Below are 17,265 nucleotides of genomic sequence, written 5' to 3'. Positions count from 1 at the left end.
ACTGTTCCAGAACAGTTCAACCCAAATATTCAGATGTGTGCAGCGCATTTTATGGAGGATGAGGACTGTTTCTTGTGAGAGTAACCTACAATGCCAACATAGTCTGTTTCTATAAAGTGGGGCAGAGTTTTAATGTTTTTGTCTCGTTGCTCCGGCCAGACAGGGCATCACAGTATGGTAAGGGGCGTAACATTTCCGTCACTCAGTTGAGGTATTCGGCCAATCACAACGCACTGGATAGCTGGCCAATCAGAGCACACCTCGCTTTTCAGAACGATGAGTTTTGTAAAAATCGACGCGTTTCAGAAAGGCGGGGCATAGAGCAGAAACAATAATGTACAGTATGTGGAAAATAATGTTTTTTTTTTTTACCTTAAACCGCATAAACACATACATGCATTACACCAAATACACAAAATAATGTTCTTTTTAGCAACGCCATATGACCCCTTTAAGTACAAAAATTTCTAAAATGAAAATGAATAAAAAAAAAAACTAATATATAATAAAATAACTAAAGCACATAACAAAAATACTAAAACTGAAATCTTAATAAAAACAGAACAATTTTGGAATTATCTTCTTTACGTGGATTGTGCATCGCACGGCTGTGCAGCGCGGATGAATCTAATGTTTTGAGGTTTTGAGGTGTATGTGTGGGCTGTCAGTCAACACACCAGTGTGGATATTCACTGTACTTCGGAATTACAGCTACTAGGTCTTAGAAGTATGTCCAAAATAAGAAGTTTAACCAGAAACTAAATGTTTAACCAAAAAAAGTTACGTAATGCAGCTTTAAATGATTAGTTAGATTTTTTTTTACCCAGTTTCAGCATCCTCTTGGTGAGCTCGAGGGCTCGCTCTAGTTCCCCCTGCTGGTAGATGGCATAATTGAGGTAGTCCATGACTGAGACCTTGTCTATGATGGATTCTTCCCCTTCATCCAGCTGTGTGAGGGCCTGAGCCATCCAGAGCTCTGTGTGATAATAATCTGCCTCAGAGTAAGCAATCTTTCCCAGCTCAAAGCAGTCTGCCACTGTCATCCGGCTCTTGTGCACAACACCTGAGGTCACACCAGTGAGGAGACATAAAAACAAATAGTCTCTATAATTAAATGTCATATATTGACTTTCGTTGTTCTAACTATCATGAAACTAATATGATTATGATGCTATTTTTTAGATGTCTATTTCACTGTTGTCCCAAAGGACCGCCTTCTCAGCTGTCAATCAACCATTATGCTACAATGAGGGTTACTTTTCTAAATAACCATCTGTGGACACGCATTTGAAACACACATTACTTCCAGGTGAGATGTAAACAACGAGATGGATTGTAATAACTGGCGTTTTCATTTTTTTTTTTTTTTAATGGCACAGGTTTTATCACTCTATCCCATGGAAACATTACAAAGATTTTCAAAGAGATATATACGCAAGTTATCACAGACACAGCATGATGCTTCTCATAGGGTTCACACAGACTGTGGTAACGCAGTGTACTTGATAAAGATATGCACGGTCTGGAATGCATAAACACACAGACATGTACAATTGCTCACCAGGCAGGTCTCCATTAGAGATGGTGTAGGCAGACAGCTGGTATGTGTCCTGTAATCTAAGCAAAGCTTTGGCTGCTCCTGTCTGGTCCTCGTCTGTTGGGAAAAACTGTCTCTGGACGGTCAGATTGGAGATAAACCCTACAAAAGAGAACAAACAGAGAAGAGAGGCTTGACCTTGAGGATTACACGATTACAACAGATTAAGAGGTTTATAACACATACAGAGACATTTAAGCAATTAATGCAATTACTAATAGCAGTGGGCTTTATGACTAAAATCATAAATCACTGTTACAGTACACTACCATTCAAAGGTTTGGGGTCAGTAAGAAATTCATATTTTTATTCAGCAAGGACACATTAAATTAATCAAAAGTGACAGTAAAGACATTTATAATGTTATAAAAAAAATTAAATAAATTCTGTTCTTTTGAAGTTTCTTAATCAAAGTATATTGTAAAAATATCACAAAAATATTAAGCAGCACAACTGTTTTCAACAATGATAAGAATATTTTTTTTCTTAAGCTCTGAATCTGCATATTAAAATGGCTTCTGAAAAAGCATGTGTCGATGAAGACTGGAGTAACGGCTTCTGAAAATTCAGCTTTTCCATCACAGGAATAAATTACATTTTAAAATATATTCAAATGAAAAACAGTTAATTTTAATTTGCAATAATACTGCAGTATTACTGTTTTCACTGTATATTTGATCAAATAAATGCAGCCTCGGACTTCTTGCAAAACATTAAACAAAAATCGTACCAACCAACAAAAATTTAAAGTGTAGTGTATATCATAGAACATTGTTATTTCTGCTAAAAATTCAACCTGAAAATGTTATATCGATATTTCCTAGCCATGTGGAAAGGGACAATTGATGGATACAAAACAAATGCAACAGTCATTCTTTAGTAAATGAACAATAAGTCAGATATCAGCACATGAATAGCTTAACATTACGTAACACTTGAGACAGTAACTATATAAACACATATTATATATAAATAAATATATTTTTAAAGAGATGTATAATGTCATTCTGCCCATCACTAATTACTATGTCAGACTTTCAATGTCACTAACCATTGGTGGTGTCTTTCAGCACCAGGCTCTCCAGATCAGCCCACTCACTGTTGAGTCGTTTCATCAGCTTAAAGGCATTGACCGGGTGCCCCAGGAATCCCTCAGGGTCCTGCGTGGCTGTGATTGTCAGTGAGTCCAGTTTGTCTGCCCACCTGTTGCAGGAAAAGAAGCAGAATATTCACCAGCTGTCTAGTTATTTGTGAGGCAAAAGACAATTTCAACTCCCCAAGCAGACAGACATGTTGAACATGTGCGTTTACTCACTCTTTGACCTGCTCTAGTCTATTCTCCTCTTGTCTGATGTATTCTTTTAGTGATGTCACCAGGTCCTTCTCTGTGTACAGTAGGTCTGTCATCTGACCTACAAGTCAAAAAGTCAAATTAAAAAAGTCACAATTTTTCTGATATTTGCTTAATATATATATATAGCTTGCAAAAAAAACAAAAAACATCGATGCTACCTTTGAATGACCCCTTGGTCACAAGCACTTCCTGCAAGTTTCATATGTTTGGCAGGATCTATAGCCTACACTCTTAAAAATAAAGGTGCTTCAAAAGGTTCTTCACAGCGATGCCATAGAAGAACCATTTTTGGTTCCACAAAGAACCATTCAGTCAAAGGTTCTTTAAAGAACCATCTCTTTCTTACCTTTTTGTAATCTGAAGAACCTTTTTTCATCACAAAGAAGCTTTTGTGAAACAGAAAGGTTCTTCAGATGTTAAAGGTTCTTTATGGAACCATTTAGACAAAAAGGTTCTTCTATGGCATCGTGAAGCACCTTTATTTTTAAGAGTGTAATAAGGAATGGATACAGTACGGAACAAAACAATGGAAGATCAACTCACCTATAGAAGTGAAGAAGTCACTGTGGGCATACAGGGAATGGAAGAGGAAACTCAACAGGAACCAACACAAAGCCATCCTGAGAGAAACAGAGAGTGTCATATGGGATACATCTAACACAATGCAATGCATCTTCCTGATGATGTCGTAAAAATGTATTTTTTCTGCCTTTTGAGGTGTTAACACGATCAGATACGACAGCCAACTCTCAGGGCAAGGAAAATGCATTACTGAACCAACTAACACACTGAAAATACATTGAAAAATTTGGTTTTGGTTGCCAAACCCCCAGCGCACACCCAGTTGGATACACATGACCACAGAGTGGTCACTGCTGGATCAGACTTTCGGCACAAAGGTGGAATCCAGAGGGCAAACAAAGAGCACCACATCAGGCCTGTGGGAAAACCCCTTTTGTTTGCTTAAGCCAGCGTCAGCATGTATAAACAAGATGTCACTTTGTTTGTTGAAAAGGACAACTACGGCAACCAGGGGAAAGCCTCGGGGCAAAGAGAATGCCTCATTAAGACAAATATCCTGATTAAACTTACACACACTGAGAGATCCACACAAAGCTGTTACGCACAAAATCATAAGCACCAGTATTATCAGTATTGTAGTATTATCAGTTACAAATGTTGCATCTAAAATGCATATCGGAGTGTAATATTTTGCAGATGTGTCATAGTATGCAAAAAGCATCTGACACATGAAATATGCAGAAGTAATGCCCTTAAGGGACCTGCTCTTCTGTGCTTGCTCATGTGCTCTGCAGAAGGAACCTGTCTGAACCAGCAGGCATCTTGCATGAACTACTGGTAATACCACATGTCAGAATAAGATGAAAGGTATAAGATCATCATGAAGGATACAACGTAACACGTGAACTTGCATGCCTCAACATAAAGATCTACATAGAAATTAAAATCTTAAATCAAATAATTGACTTTCAAAGGTAACATCTAGCATTAGAACATCGTCAACTTTCTTTACTATTCAAAGACATCAAGGGAAATCAAGTCAGAACTAATTCCCAGAATAATCTCCTCTGAACCTCATAAACCTAAATCAAAAAAAAAAAATCTTAAACCTAATTTAAAGAAAAATCTTGATTTTCAATACTGTATTGCAATTACAACTTTTCAGATTTTTTTTTACTTTCACCTAATCAAAATTGAATTAATTTTTTGAGAATATTGCTGATAATTGTGTTGCTGTGGCTCAGTGGTAGAGCATTGCGTTAGCAGCGTAAAAGGTTGTGGGTTCAATTCCCAGGAAACACACATACTGGTAAAAAAAATGTATAGCCTGAATGCACAATAAGTTGCTTTGGATAAAAGCATCTACTAAATGCATAAATTATTATTATAATTAATTCAATATTGCTTCCTGTGTCCCTTAATATCACTTTCTATGCTACTATTACTATCCTGTTCATCTTTTGTATCCTTTTAACCAAAAGCCAGTTTGAAACAAGTATTAGCAGTGTGTTTGATGAATTGTCATAATCAATATCATCATAATATCAAAATGAGTTCACCATAACTGTCAAGTCCTCAAGCAATGGCTAACTTTAGTTTTTCATTCCCATCCTTTCAGGCACCCTGTTACAGTTTTGCCCATACTTGTCTGCATATCTTCTTATAGAAATATTTACTTAGATTACAGCACTAGTAAATTAATTTCTTACAAATTACATACAGCAATTCAAAAGATCCTGCATAATTACAGGAAAGACCCTAGTGGAGTGCGTGAGCTCGTGAGGGTCCAGTATGGAAGCCGGCCGCAGGTCATTGGGTGCTGAGCCACGGAACTGCCACGTCTTCGCCCCGCCCCCTCGAAAACTCGAGAAGAACCGGACTGCAAACTCTTCAAAAAGTTCGCAGACAACAGATGCGAAAGGAAAGGATCTGTGCAGCAGGACAGATGGGACTTTATAAAACACGGACTACTCTACTCACTTCAGCAGTGGGTCTGTCCATGAAACGTGCTTGAAGCAGAGAAACACTAACATATTTGTAACATATGGAGTTATGGAAGGAAGGAGGAGTTATGTTTGTATTGTTGGTATTATGTATCGCATTACATTTGCTCTACCGATGAAAAAAAAACATTGCAACAATAAATATTTTAATAATAAACCAAACGAAATTTCCTGAGAGAAGTTGGAAAGTAAATATCCTCGTACCTTTCAGGCTGTCACCGCACGCAGAGAAACAGTGAATCGACCCAGATGTTGCTCTAGTGATGCTGATGAGATGAGATGAGATGAGGAGCTCAGCATGGATGGAGAACTCTTCTGTGTTTACGATGCTTGTGGTGTGCAGCTGGGCTTTATCCGAGAGGCTGCACCGCTCTTTTTCTCCGGATTCCGCTGAGCTACGTGCAGAGTCTCACACACTCTCCCAAACTAATGGAACCAGATGGAATTGAACTGCGCATGCGCATAGTACAGTTCCTACATCTCATTCCATAAGGGCCATCCTTCTGATGTGGTACTTGATACAGCTGGGGGTGTTCATTTGTTCTACAGTTTGGATACATATTTAGCAGTTTGTACTGACATTGTATATAATACAATTATCCAACATATAGATTTTTTTTCTTTTAATTGTAGAATCCATTATGCATCCTTCATGAAAGAAATAGTTCACCCAAAAATGTTATGGATAGAGAAGCTTGTGGATTACTTACATTACTTGTGAATTATTGTGGTGTTTTTATATCTCATTCTGACAGCACCCATTCACTGCAGAGGATCAAGTGAGCAATGATGTAATGCCAAATTTCTCCAAATCTACATCTTGGATGGCCTGAGGGTGAGTACATTTTCAGAAAATTTTCATTTTTGGGTAAACTAATCCTTAAAAACCATGCCATTATGTGTCAAGGCTGAATATTTTATGCACTTATTTCACTTTGAGGTATTACTATTTTTATCCTTTGTATTTCATAGCTCTGTTGCATAATGAATATGCACTGAAAAAAATGGAAAGTCATTGTTTTATTTGTATTTTTTTTACTTCCAGATTAATGTTTTCTGTGCAAAAAAGGAGTGGATGTTTCTTTCTCTCTTTCTCCTCTAATGCTCTGTCTGATTTATAACAAACAACTGTCTGAGATTTATTGTGGGTTAAATAAAGTGGCAGCTGCTATTTATCTTTAAAGTTACTCCTGCTGATTTCAATTCTGAATCTGAATGAAACCTTTGCTTTCCAAATTAACTCTGAGCTATAAAAGAAGCAAATGTTTGTCACAAAGTCTGAAGAATGTCTGTACTTTTTCTGTTTGTTTGTGAAACCATACCACATAGAGACACAATGGCACGCATTTGTGTTATAATGACAGTTTATTGCACTCAGTGTATAATTGATGTAAAAATATTGAGCATTTCCAAATAATTTAAAGGAAATGTTCTGTATTATTTGAAATGCTCATTTACAAAATAAAAATGTTTAATGTTTTAGCACAATCCTTTGAGAGTTGTCTTCAATATTTTTTTCAATTAGTTTTTTTTTTAAATCAATTATGATTTATTGTAATACTCCTGTCATCGCAACACTAGCCAAACATCTGGCTCTATACTAAAATGAATTTGGCATGCTCCTGTGAGACTGATTCCCAACTTTTTCTTTATCCCAGTCCTCAGTGTCAATCATTAAGGGCAGAAAAAGGTCAAACACTGCAGACTGCAGCTGTGTATGTTCTGTGCTGTTTTTGTTTACTCTACTGATTCAAACTTGTTATTGCCTTGTTTACTAACTTTATTGCCTTTTTGTCAATAGATCTTTCTCCTATATTAGAAGAAGCTTATAAACCAAACATTTATATCATTACAAACCTAAACTAGACACAAATACATTTAGTCACCTTTAGTCCCTCATCCTAAAATAAAAAAAAAAGCATTTACTGTTTTGTACCTGTTTAAACAGTGAAATCCCATCAAAAACAATTACTTTTTTGAATGTTCATTGTTCATCTTACTAGTTTTGAGCAAATATGAAAAATTAGCATGAAGAGGATTCCTCCTTTTTATGTCACTATATTTTCCTTCAATATTTCTCGGAGATGTTATGTCATCCAGTGAGGTGAGGCGCTGACCAAACAGCAGTTCCTCATTGTCAGAGAGTTGCCGAAGAAACCCAGCATTTGGGGCAGCGCAAGCACGTCTTTCCTTCAGCCAACGAAAAGCATGTAGCAAAGACCAACGGCGATGCTCCATCAGGAATCCCAACGTCAGCACTGAGCTACGACTCCGGCCGAGGCTGCAGTGCACCAACACCCAGCCGCCTGGTGCCCCCGGTGCCCCCCGCAAAAGCCTCAGCAATGAACTGAGAAGCTTCTGGAAGGGCCTGCCGAAGATCCTGCTGTGCATCATCACATAGCCGTAGCCAAAGATAGCGTAAAACACTCGGGAAGGCATCTGAGATTTCAGCTGTGGCATTGACCACATGCCTTGATGTGGAGGTTTTTGATGATACGGTAGTCATGTGCCTGCAAGGCAGAGCCCTGGTACAGCGCCCCCTCCAGTATTTCAGAGGGATAGATGGTGAGGGAGCGACACTCTGACTCCAGTAGGACCATGTGAGGGGTGCACAGAAAGGGATAGAGAAAGTGAAAAGCAGAATAGCCCCCCTGGAGGATTACAGGGTCCATTTGTTAATTTATAAATGTATAACATCATTTATAAAATGTATGATTTAGCTATATTATTATTATTAATCATTTTAATTAGGTTTTATTTTATTTATATTATAAAAATGTTATACCTGGACTTTGGCCTTCTTCAGCGTATAGCAGTATTATAGAAAACTCCTGCAGCTGAACACAGCTTATCAAACAGCCCAGTTCTGGATGCATCACCGTCACACTGGCACGGGCTGTGACCAGATGACTCTGCTTATATCTGCACATGTATACACACACACTAGTTAGTTACCCTTAGTGCTGGAGAGTAGGAGAGTCAGCGCGTGCCTCCTGACTGCCAACTAGAGCACAAAGCCACATATACATCCATAATTATACATTATTATTTTTATATATTTATCATAATATTTGTACTTTATTGTATTTTTATTATATTATTTTACAAGTATACATTATTTTAACATATTATTTTCAGTGTTGTAAATAATGCAAAGTTATTATTATTATTAAGTCTAATAAAACTGCCCAATTAACATAATAATAATAAAGATAAAGATAAATAAAATAATTAATATAAATAGTTAGGTAAGGTATTACAATAACTTTTTGTTTATATTATTTAATATAATTAATTATATTTATAAATAATGCATTTATATTGATATATATATATATATATATATATATATGGCATAACATCATTTATAAAATATATTATTAAGCAATATCATTATTATAATTATTTTAATTAGACAGTTTTTTTTTTTTAGGTTTTATTTTATTTACATTATGAGAATGTTATACCTGGACTTTGGCCTTCTTCAGCGTATAGCAGTATTATAGAAAACTCCTGCAGCTGAACACAGCTTATCAAACAGCCCAGTTCTGGATGCATCACCGTCACACTGGCACGGGCTGTGACCAGGTGACTCTGCTTATATCTGCACATGTATACACACACACACACACAAGTTAGTTACCATTAAACTTAAAAGCCAGAACCATTCATGATCCTTTCACTGAATGTACATATCTATAATGTATATGTATGTATTTATGTGTATCACTGTTACCTCTCTGCAGAGCGGCAGTCCAGTATCAGTATATAATAGGGATCATGCAGTGAAGGTTGGCCCGCTTCAGCATTCAGGAGGTTGTATACTTGCTGTGGTGTCACATAACCTCTTTCTATATTTGCTTTGGTGCCCTTGAGCAAGGCACCGAACCCCCAACTGCTCCCCGGGCGCCGCAGCAAAAAAAATGGCTGCCCACTGCTCGGGGTGTGTGTTCACGGTGTGTGTGTGCACTTTGGATGGGATAAATGCAGAGCACTAATTCCTAGTATGGGTCACCATACTTGGCCACGTCACTTCACTTCACTATTAAACTTAAAAGACAGAACCTTTCACTGAACGTGTATGTTTATGTGCATCACTGTTACCTCTCTGCAGAGCGGCAGTCCAGTATAAGTATGTAATAGGGATCATGCAGTGAAGGCTGGCCCGCTTCAGCATTCAGGAGGTTGTATACCTGCTGTGGGGTCACATAACCTCTTTCTATATTTGCCTTTTCTGGAAGTGCAGGAATCAGAAGCTCTTTCACACAAAAAAATAAGAAAACACACACACACACAATTATTTTAACATTTATCACAGACAGTTCCTACAGACAATCAGTATAACAATGTATCTGATATACACACAAGCTGTGATTAGTCATGCAGCGTCTTTATTCTTTAGTTGTGTTGATTTACCTTCAGTGTTCTGAGATGATTCAATGACGTTAATTTGGGAGAGTTTGACAGTTCCATTCATCTCCCTACAGGGGGCGCTGTTCTGAACCTGCAGAGAGCCCCGAGAGCCAGTGGAGTGAACCAAACGACATTTATGAGCTCTGAGGAGAAGGAGAGGGAGAGGGAGAGGGGGAGGGGAGAGAATTCTAGCAATTGATGTGTAAACACTCTATATTCTAGCTAATGTAATCAGCAGTTACACACAGATCCTATCAACCACCAGAGGACAAGAGATGCACTTTAGAGGCAGATCAGGTGAAGTATTTACATTTATTTTCACAATTATATTTAGATATGTTCACAATTCTTTGCCAATGTCTGCTTTGTTGTTATTTTGTGAACAAATAATAATAATATCAGAAAGTGAAAAAAATAAAAATAAAATGTTATCAGATGTACACACCACAATGCCCATGGTTTTGGATGGGAGTCATTCGGGACCGAAGCTCTCTCTCTCTCTTCTATGGGCCCAAAGGTAAGAGAGAGAATGCAACCATCCTGATACACACTCAAACCAGCACCATGCAAAATACACACTGCCTACAGCATTTCTCTGCTCCGATACATCCAAAATCTACCAAAAAAGACAGGAATGTATGTAGATTTTTACATCCTTGTGGTTGTTAAATCGTTCTCTGCATGTCACTGTGTAAAAAACAACTGCTTTTTTGTTTTTTCCTTTCCATTCTATTCTCTCCCTCCCTCTTTGTCAGGTCCTTATTTTAGCGGGTTGCCGGGGTAATGCGGGACAGTGAAGTCCTCTACATGAGCAGGGGGTGAGCTGGCCATGACAGGTCAGAGTGTCACACGCAGACACTTGTGAATGAAAGTCAAATAACAAAATGCATATATATTTTTAATATAATACAAATTGTTTATTTATCTAAACAAACCAAACCTTTTTTCTGGGCAAAATATTTTTTAATACACTACTGGTCAAAAGTTTGGAATAATTATGCATTTTTAAATGTTTTTTAAAGACGTTTGCTCTCCAACGCTGCATTTATTTGATCAAAAATGCAATGACAACAGGAATATAAAATTGTAAAATATAATTACAAATTGCTTTCTATTTTAATATATTTTAAAATGTAATTTATTCCTGTGCAAAGTTACATTTTCAGCAGCCATTACTCCAGTCTTCAGTGTCACATGATACTTCAGAAATCATTCTAATATGCTGATTTGGTGCCCAAGAAGCAGTTCTGATTATTATCAATGTTGAAAACAGTTGTGTTTTCTTTTCTTTTTTTTCCCCTTTTTTTTTTTGTGGAAATCGTGATACAATACCATTCAAAAGTTTGGGCTAAGTAAGCTTAGAAAAAAAATTAAAATAATGAATTCAAGAAGGATGCATTAAATTGATCAAATGTGGCAATAAAGACATTTATAATGTCACAAAAGATTTCTATCTCAAAAAATGCTGTTCTTTTGAACTTTCTATTCATCAAAGAATGTTTCACGGTTTCCACAAAAATATTAAGCAGTAGGAAACAGTTTTCAGCATTGATAATAATGAGAGCCATTATTAATATTTAAACACCAACAATAATTGATCATAATTGAGCACTAAATCAGAATATTAGAATGATTTCTGAAGGATCAAAAAGTCCTGAAAATTCAACTTTGCCATCACAGGAATAAATTACTTTTTATCTCATACAGGCCAAATGGAACAAAAAAAAATTTTTCTAGAATATTTGGAATGACATAAGGGTGAGTAAATAATGACTTGGGGGGGAAAGTCCTTTCAATTATTGACCCACCATCACCGTGCCATTCCACAGTACTATGATGTCACCATATCGGTATGTTCTCACTGATATTTGACCTGATTAATAAGTGCTGGGTTGCCATAGTAATGTTGCATTGACTGTCTGTTCCATGATTCTCACCCACCTGTCATGGATATAATGTGCTTGTTTGCCCTCAGTACATTTCTCCATTTATTCTGTGGATCCAGCTGCTAGCCACAAAAATACTTTCATGTGTGCACGCACATATTCAGACAGAAATGTTTGTCGTATTATTAGTAATTAATCATGGACCTAATGGATGTTTTATTTACACTGTTGTAATGCATTCATTTGATCATAGGTCAAACTGGAAGCCATATTAACTTTCAAGCATAACATAAAAGGATCCCTATTCTTTTAATTACCTAAAACGACCGTAGTTGCATCCTGTGATGGTTAAGGTGAGTCACTCAAGTTTAGTCACTCTTAGTATATGAAGGTAGGACGCCACATCCAAATTCAATTTGTCACATCCTGTCTGCTGAGATGCCTTTATTGACCTTTATAGTCATGTCATGTCTTGGTTTTGGACAATTTATTCAGTGAATAAATAGAAATAACTAGTCAAAACTAATGGTAAAATTATGTTTTGTCATAATGTGTACTAGAACAAATTGTGTTGAATATATGATTTGTATACATTCATTTTAATTATTCTATTACTATTATTAACTAATTGCTTTGCTCTACATACCTGACCTTTAAAATGGCATATCCTTAGTTTTTCTACATATTTGTGCATTGTGTATTTATGCTTTTGCATAACAAATGTTTGGTTATCAAAGCAATAAAGGTTATAGGTTGAGGAGGTGATTGTCATACAGATGGCATCAGATGGAAAATTTTGGCTGACAAATATGCCCTTCTTCTGTCTGTTTTATATTTATAAGGATACCACTTCATTATATATCCAATAAAGAAACGAGAAGGGAATCCTCTTAAGTAAATAACAGCATGAGTAAAACTATAACATTTGGAGGCCCCAGAGCATTTTAGATGTAGCATGTATTCTCCTACTAGGCTACACAATATATTTTACCACGCCTAAAACGCCTAAATTGTTAATCACCTGCTGGGTTAATTGTGTGTGTGTAGTACACAACAACATAACTGCTTCGGCAATAAGAACATTTTTACCAAGCAACGTGATGGGCGTTCATGCTGCGAGGTGACGTATTCAATCATTAACTCCACTTGTCCTCCGGAGTCTATCGCAGGTTCAGATATATGCGACGAGAGAGGGGAAACGGAAGGACTAAATCCAGGATAAAAATAGATTTGAACGGCCACGGACAAACGGGTGAAAGAAAACCTCTCATCGACCACAGTTAGTTCAAATAATTCGTATTTTGACCTCAGGGTGAGAGGGATCAAATTTCACTCGTGCTCGGTCCCTCATGAGAGACAATCCGTGGTGGAATAACAAGATCTCATGACGACAAAAAAGATGTGAGTTGGTCTATCTTATCGTTTTGATATTTTATTTTTATTTTTACTTGTTTTGATTCATGTCTATTTTGTTTAGTAAAACAAAAAAAAAATTAAATGATTAAAAGGGCTTACTTTTTTCATGTATAATGTTCTATTGTAGTATTCTGTTTTTCGTATTTTCTATAATTAAATGTAAACTTTTAAAAAATATTTTGGACTTTGTGTTTTACATACAATACTAATTTGCATTACTTATTACAGGACAAAACAGGACATATGGCAACGTTTTTTGTGTTAATGGCTGAAATGAAGATTACATTGGGAAAAAAGAATGGTCAGTGTATTCCATGATAGCCTATTTATGCTGCATTTGATTTCTTGATAAAACTTTTTAAAGGGGTCATATGATGCGATTTCAATTTTTCCTTTCTCTTTGGAGTGTTACAAGCTCTTGGTGCATAAAGAAGATCTGTAAAGTTGCAAAGACTAAAGTCTCAAATCCAAAGAGATATTCTTTATAAAAGTTCAGAGTCAGCCACGCCTACCTAAAACGGCTCGTTCTAACACGCCCCCACATATCTACCTCACTATGTGGGAAGATTTGCATAACGCCTCCCAAATGTTCACGCAAAGAAAGAAGGTGTAACTTTTAGTCTCGCTGTAGTATTGTTGCTGCCGCCGCCATGTCGTGAAGACGCTGTGTGCGTCGTTGTGAAAGCGAAACTACTTTGTTTGGTCTTCCAAAAGAGGACGATATCCGCTTCGTCATGCCTAGAGCTGATCTGTGCTGGTCGCTGAGGGAATACATCAACTTTCACCGTGGACGAAGCGGAGTCCAACCCGGGGTCGTCACATGTGGTTGCCGCTCATTCGTCAGATCCGCCGGGCACGCCATTCTCGACCCCGCCGCCTCAGCTCACGCTAGCCTGGCCTCAGCTCACTCTAAGCCGGGGCTTCCCCTCACGCTAGGCCGCTGTGTTTTTCGTTGTGAAAGCGAAACTACTTTGTTTGGCCTTCCAAAAATGTCTGACTCAGGTAAGTATGTTTTCATTTAAAGGATTTGCCACTGATGATTCAAACGCGAGTTTTGGGCAGTGTAGAGTAGCACTTGTTGTTTGTAATTTCTCTGATCACAAATGCAGACAGAGTTTTATGTTTACACGGCGCGATGCAATGCAACACAACGCGTAAAAAGACAGTATAAGTCATTATAATCAGTAATTATGTCCCCACTGGATGCAACAAATGCCTCGTTTGTAATGGGTTTTAATGTTTTTATCTCGTCGCTCCGGCCGGACACGGCATCAACAGTATGTGAGGGGCGTAACATTTCCGTCACACGCTTGAGGTATTCGGCCAATCACAACGCACTGGATAGCTGGCCAATCACAGCACACCTCGCTTTTTCAGACCGATGAGCTTTGTAAAAATCGACGTGTTTCAAAAAGGCGGGGCATAGAGGAGAAACAATAATGTACAGTATGTGGAAAATAATGTGTTTTTTTTTTACTTTAAACCGCATAAACACATTTCATTACACCAAATACACAAAATAATGTTCTTTTTAGCAGCATCATATGACCCCTTTAAAATCTATATTACTTTTGTTTGTAATAGTGATGGTGACCATTTTTTGGGATTGTGTTTGTGTGCAGGTAGTTTCACGTCTGTCCTCCATGCCCTGATGCTGTAAAGGGATTAAAATCAAAAACCATATTCCACTCCACCGGTCCTGGGGTGGGTGGACCACTAGTATGGACCCCTGGCAAAATCTGCTGTCCAGATGGTGAGAACAAATTTATTTGTGACTGAAAGCTTTAATGAACACAAAGCTCAGTTAAAATTAGTGAATATGAATACTAGCTTGTTAATGTGCTACGAATAGTAGCCATAAATGAACATCTTTATCATTAATGCTTGTAAAATTATGCCATTATATTACTTCAGTATCTTGAATGTGATATTCTTAGATTTAGGCTTAATCAATGTACTGTCTGTCCATGTGTGTTTTAGTTCGGCATGGTGGCAGATGCATACGCCGCATGCTCTGAGAGCTTGTGTGTATGAAGTGTGTAAACCTCTGGTGCCACTTCTGCTGGGCATCGCGGCCCTGGTGGCTGTGATTGTGTACGCTCTGGCAGATAATCTACACAGTTTTGTAAGCAGGATCTTCATCCCCCAGTATCACTATCCTTATGCGGTGCCACTTGCATTCATACAGGTACTTTGCCCACACAGCCACATCTTTATCAGTTATTTGTCAGTTTTATGATCTTGAACATGCAGATTTTAAAGCTGCCTTATATAACTAATGATCAGAGGATTTTCCTGGCTTTCTAATGCATTTGGGGTCAGTGCAGAAAGCTCTGGTCAGTTTAAAATAGGGTTATTATAGTTAACTAAAACTAAAACCATTAAAGTTTTTGTTACTTGGGAAAAAAAAGTTAACTGAAATAAATACAAAAATTATTTCAGCTAATTGCCAAAGCAACATTTATCATTTTAATTTAGTTTAAAGTTATGTATAAAATCACTAAAACTGAAATACAATTTTTAAAAATTAAAATGACAGAAACACACAACAAAATTACTAAAACTTTAACAAAATGAAAATGGAAAATATAAAAATAAAAACTGATTTAAAATATTAATAGAAACTATAGCAGTATCTGAATGATACTATAAATAAAATCTCAATAAAATAAGACTGGTTTTAAAGTATCTAATTGAATTCAGTTGAAAAGATGAGATTTTTACTCATTTACTCATAAAGAAATTTTGCAGTATGTTTAAGCTGCTGTTTTACACAATGAAAATTAAAGGGAAGCTCTAATATGGTCAAAAAAAGCATATAAATGGTCCATACAACTTCTACATGCTTCTACATTCTACATAACAAATTCTGCTACATTCCATGTTATCTAAAGTCACACAGTAGATTTCTATCAGCCAAGTTGCTATTCAGTGGAAAATGTCCCATTCAAACATGAGATGTCAAGGTGTATTATGTCAGGATTATGTCAAATGGACCATTATGTAAAGAGTTATTTGCATATATATCATATGATCAGTGTTAAGTATATCGCAGTGTGTACATAGATTGTTTGTAGGGTGTAAAGCAGAAGACTGGGCAGCTCTCTGATGAATCATTAGGTGTGTTACATGTGGCTAGGTCTATAAACCGGTGGAGTCGTTTTACTGTTTGTGTTTGAATGTTATGGCTGGCTATGTGTTTAAGATGCAAACAGAATGTCAGAAGTTGACAAATGGAAGATTTGAGGTTAAAATGTATGTCTACAGTGAGGTCAAAGACTGAGCATACTAGTGAAATATATATAATGTTTCATCATTTTAAAATCTTAAACCTTTGTTTATTTCCAGGTTTTTCTATGCAATCTCACAATCTGCACTGGCTCTACTGTATATATAAGGGAAAGAGCAGATTTGTGTGACAGTTCAACAGTTCTCAAAAGTTCACCCTTTTTTTGGTTGTTTTTTTTGCAGTTCACTTTTATTCAGTATAAATAATATTCAGTGTATTTCAATGTGCCCTTACGAAAAAGAAGTTTATTCAAGTGTGCTATTAGTATACTTCTTTTAAACTAAAACTAGGAAAGTACACTTTCAGTCTACTTTTTATGTACTTCTCAGAAATATACTTAAAATTACATTTAAGTATGCTTGACTTATACTTAGAAAAAGTCTAAATATATTTGAGCTATACTTGTGCTCCGAGAATCCGAAGAAATCCGAGAAACACAAGTGAAGAAGAAACCGAAACAACAGATGATTCCACATGTATTCTAACATGATCATCAGACATAAAACAGCATCAAAACTGTGTAACGTTATGGAATAAAATGTCTACCAATGAAGAGGTAATAATGACTGTCAAGCTTTGGGGTGTTGATCGACTCCATCTACGTTTTGATTATCATTCTGGAATCCAAATAATAGTCTTTTTTTCAGCTTTTTGTTCAAAATGTTGTTTAGTTCTTTATTTTTTTTTAATGAAACTTATCCACATTCAAGTGTTTAAAAAAGAATGCATGAAGCTAGAATAAAATGTTTTTGTTTACAAGCAGATACCCTGTTCTTTTGATGTTT

At 36.6% G+C, this 17,265-nt stretch overlaps 2 protein-coding genes and 1 long non-coding RNA gene across 3 annotated transcripts in view; 1 reads left to right on the top strand and 2 right to left on the bottom strand.

Annotated features, from left to right (window-relative positions):
- The window catches only part of LOC107671120 (prolyl 4-hydroxylase subunit alpha-1-like), a 14,177-nt gene extending 8,294 nt beyond the window's left edge, over positions 1 to 5,883 (bottom strand). The window contains exons 1-6 of the mRNA XM_016463967.1: positions 5,681 to 5,883; positions 3,495 to 3,571; positions 2,913 to 3,009; positions 2,649 to 2,800; positions 1,562 to 1,699; positions 824 to 1,063 (exon numbers count right to left, since the gene is read on the bottom strand). Of these exons, the coding sequence (XP_016319453.1) occupies positions 824 to 1,063; positions 1,562 to 1,699; positions 2,649 to 2,800; positions 2,913 to 3,009; positions 3,495 to 3,570 (703 nt within the window). The 5' untranslated portion in view covers position 3,571; positions 5,681 to 5,883. The remainder of the gene's footprint in view (positions 1 to 823; positions 1,064 to 1,561; positions 1,700 to 2,648; positions 2,801 to 2,912; positions 3,010 to 3,494; positions 3,572 to 5,680) is intronic.
- A 2,554-nt stretch (positions 5,884 to 8,437) lies between these two features.
- Positions 8,438 to 9,315, bottom strand: LOC107671117 (uncharacterized). Its single transcript, XR_001632157.1, has 3 exons — positions 9,213 to 9,315; positions 8,944 to 9,080; positions 8,438 to 8,480 (listed from the first exon to the last, which is right to left on the bottom strand). It is a non-coding gene; the product is annotated as an uncharacterized LOC107671117 (long non-coding RNA).
- A 3,537-nt stretch (positions 9,316 to 12,852) lies between these two features.
- The window catches only part of LOC107671136 (uncharacterized), an 8,116-nt gene continuing 3,703 nt past the window's right edge, over positions 12,853 to 17,265 (top strand). Inside the window, exons 1-4 of the mRNA XM_016463990.1 lie at positions 12,853 to 13,176; positions 13,420 to 13,492; positions 14,814 to 14,944; positions 15,172 to 15,379. Of these exons, the coding sequence (XP_016319476.1) occupies positions 14,913 to 14,944; positions 15,172 to 15,379 (240 nt within the window). The 5' untranslated portion in view covers positions 12,853 to 13,176; positions 13,420 to 13,492; positions 14,814 to 14,912. The remainder of the gene's footprint in view (positions 13,177 to 13,419; positions 13,493 to 14,813; positions 14,945 to 15,171; positions 15,380 to 17,265) is intronic.

Source organism: Sinocyclocheilus anshuiensis, unplaced genomic scaffold (genome assembly GCF_001515605.1).
Source record: "Sinocyclocheilus anshuiensis isolate Anshui unplaced genomic scaffold, SAMN03320099.WGS_v1.1 scaffold861, whole genome shotgun sequence".
Lineage (NCBI taxonomy): Eukaryota > Metazoa > Chordata > Actinopteri > Cypriniformes > Cyprinidae > Sinocyclocheilus > Sinocyclocheilus anshuiensis.
This window is presented reverse-complemented; position numbering and strand designations above follow the sequence as displayed.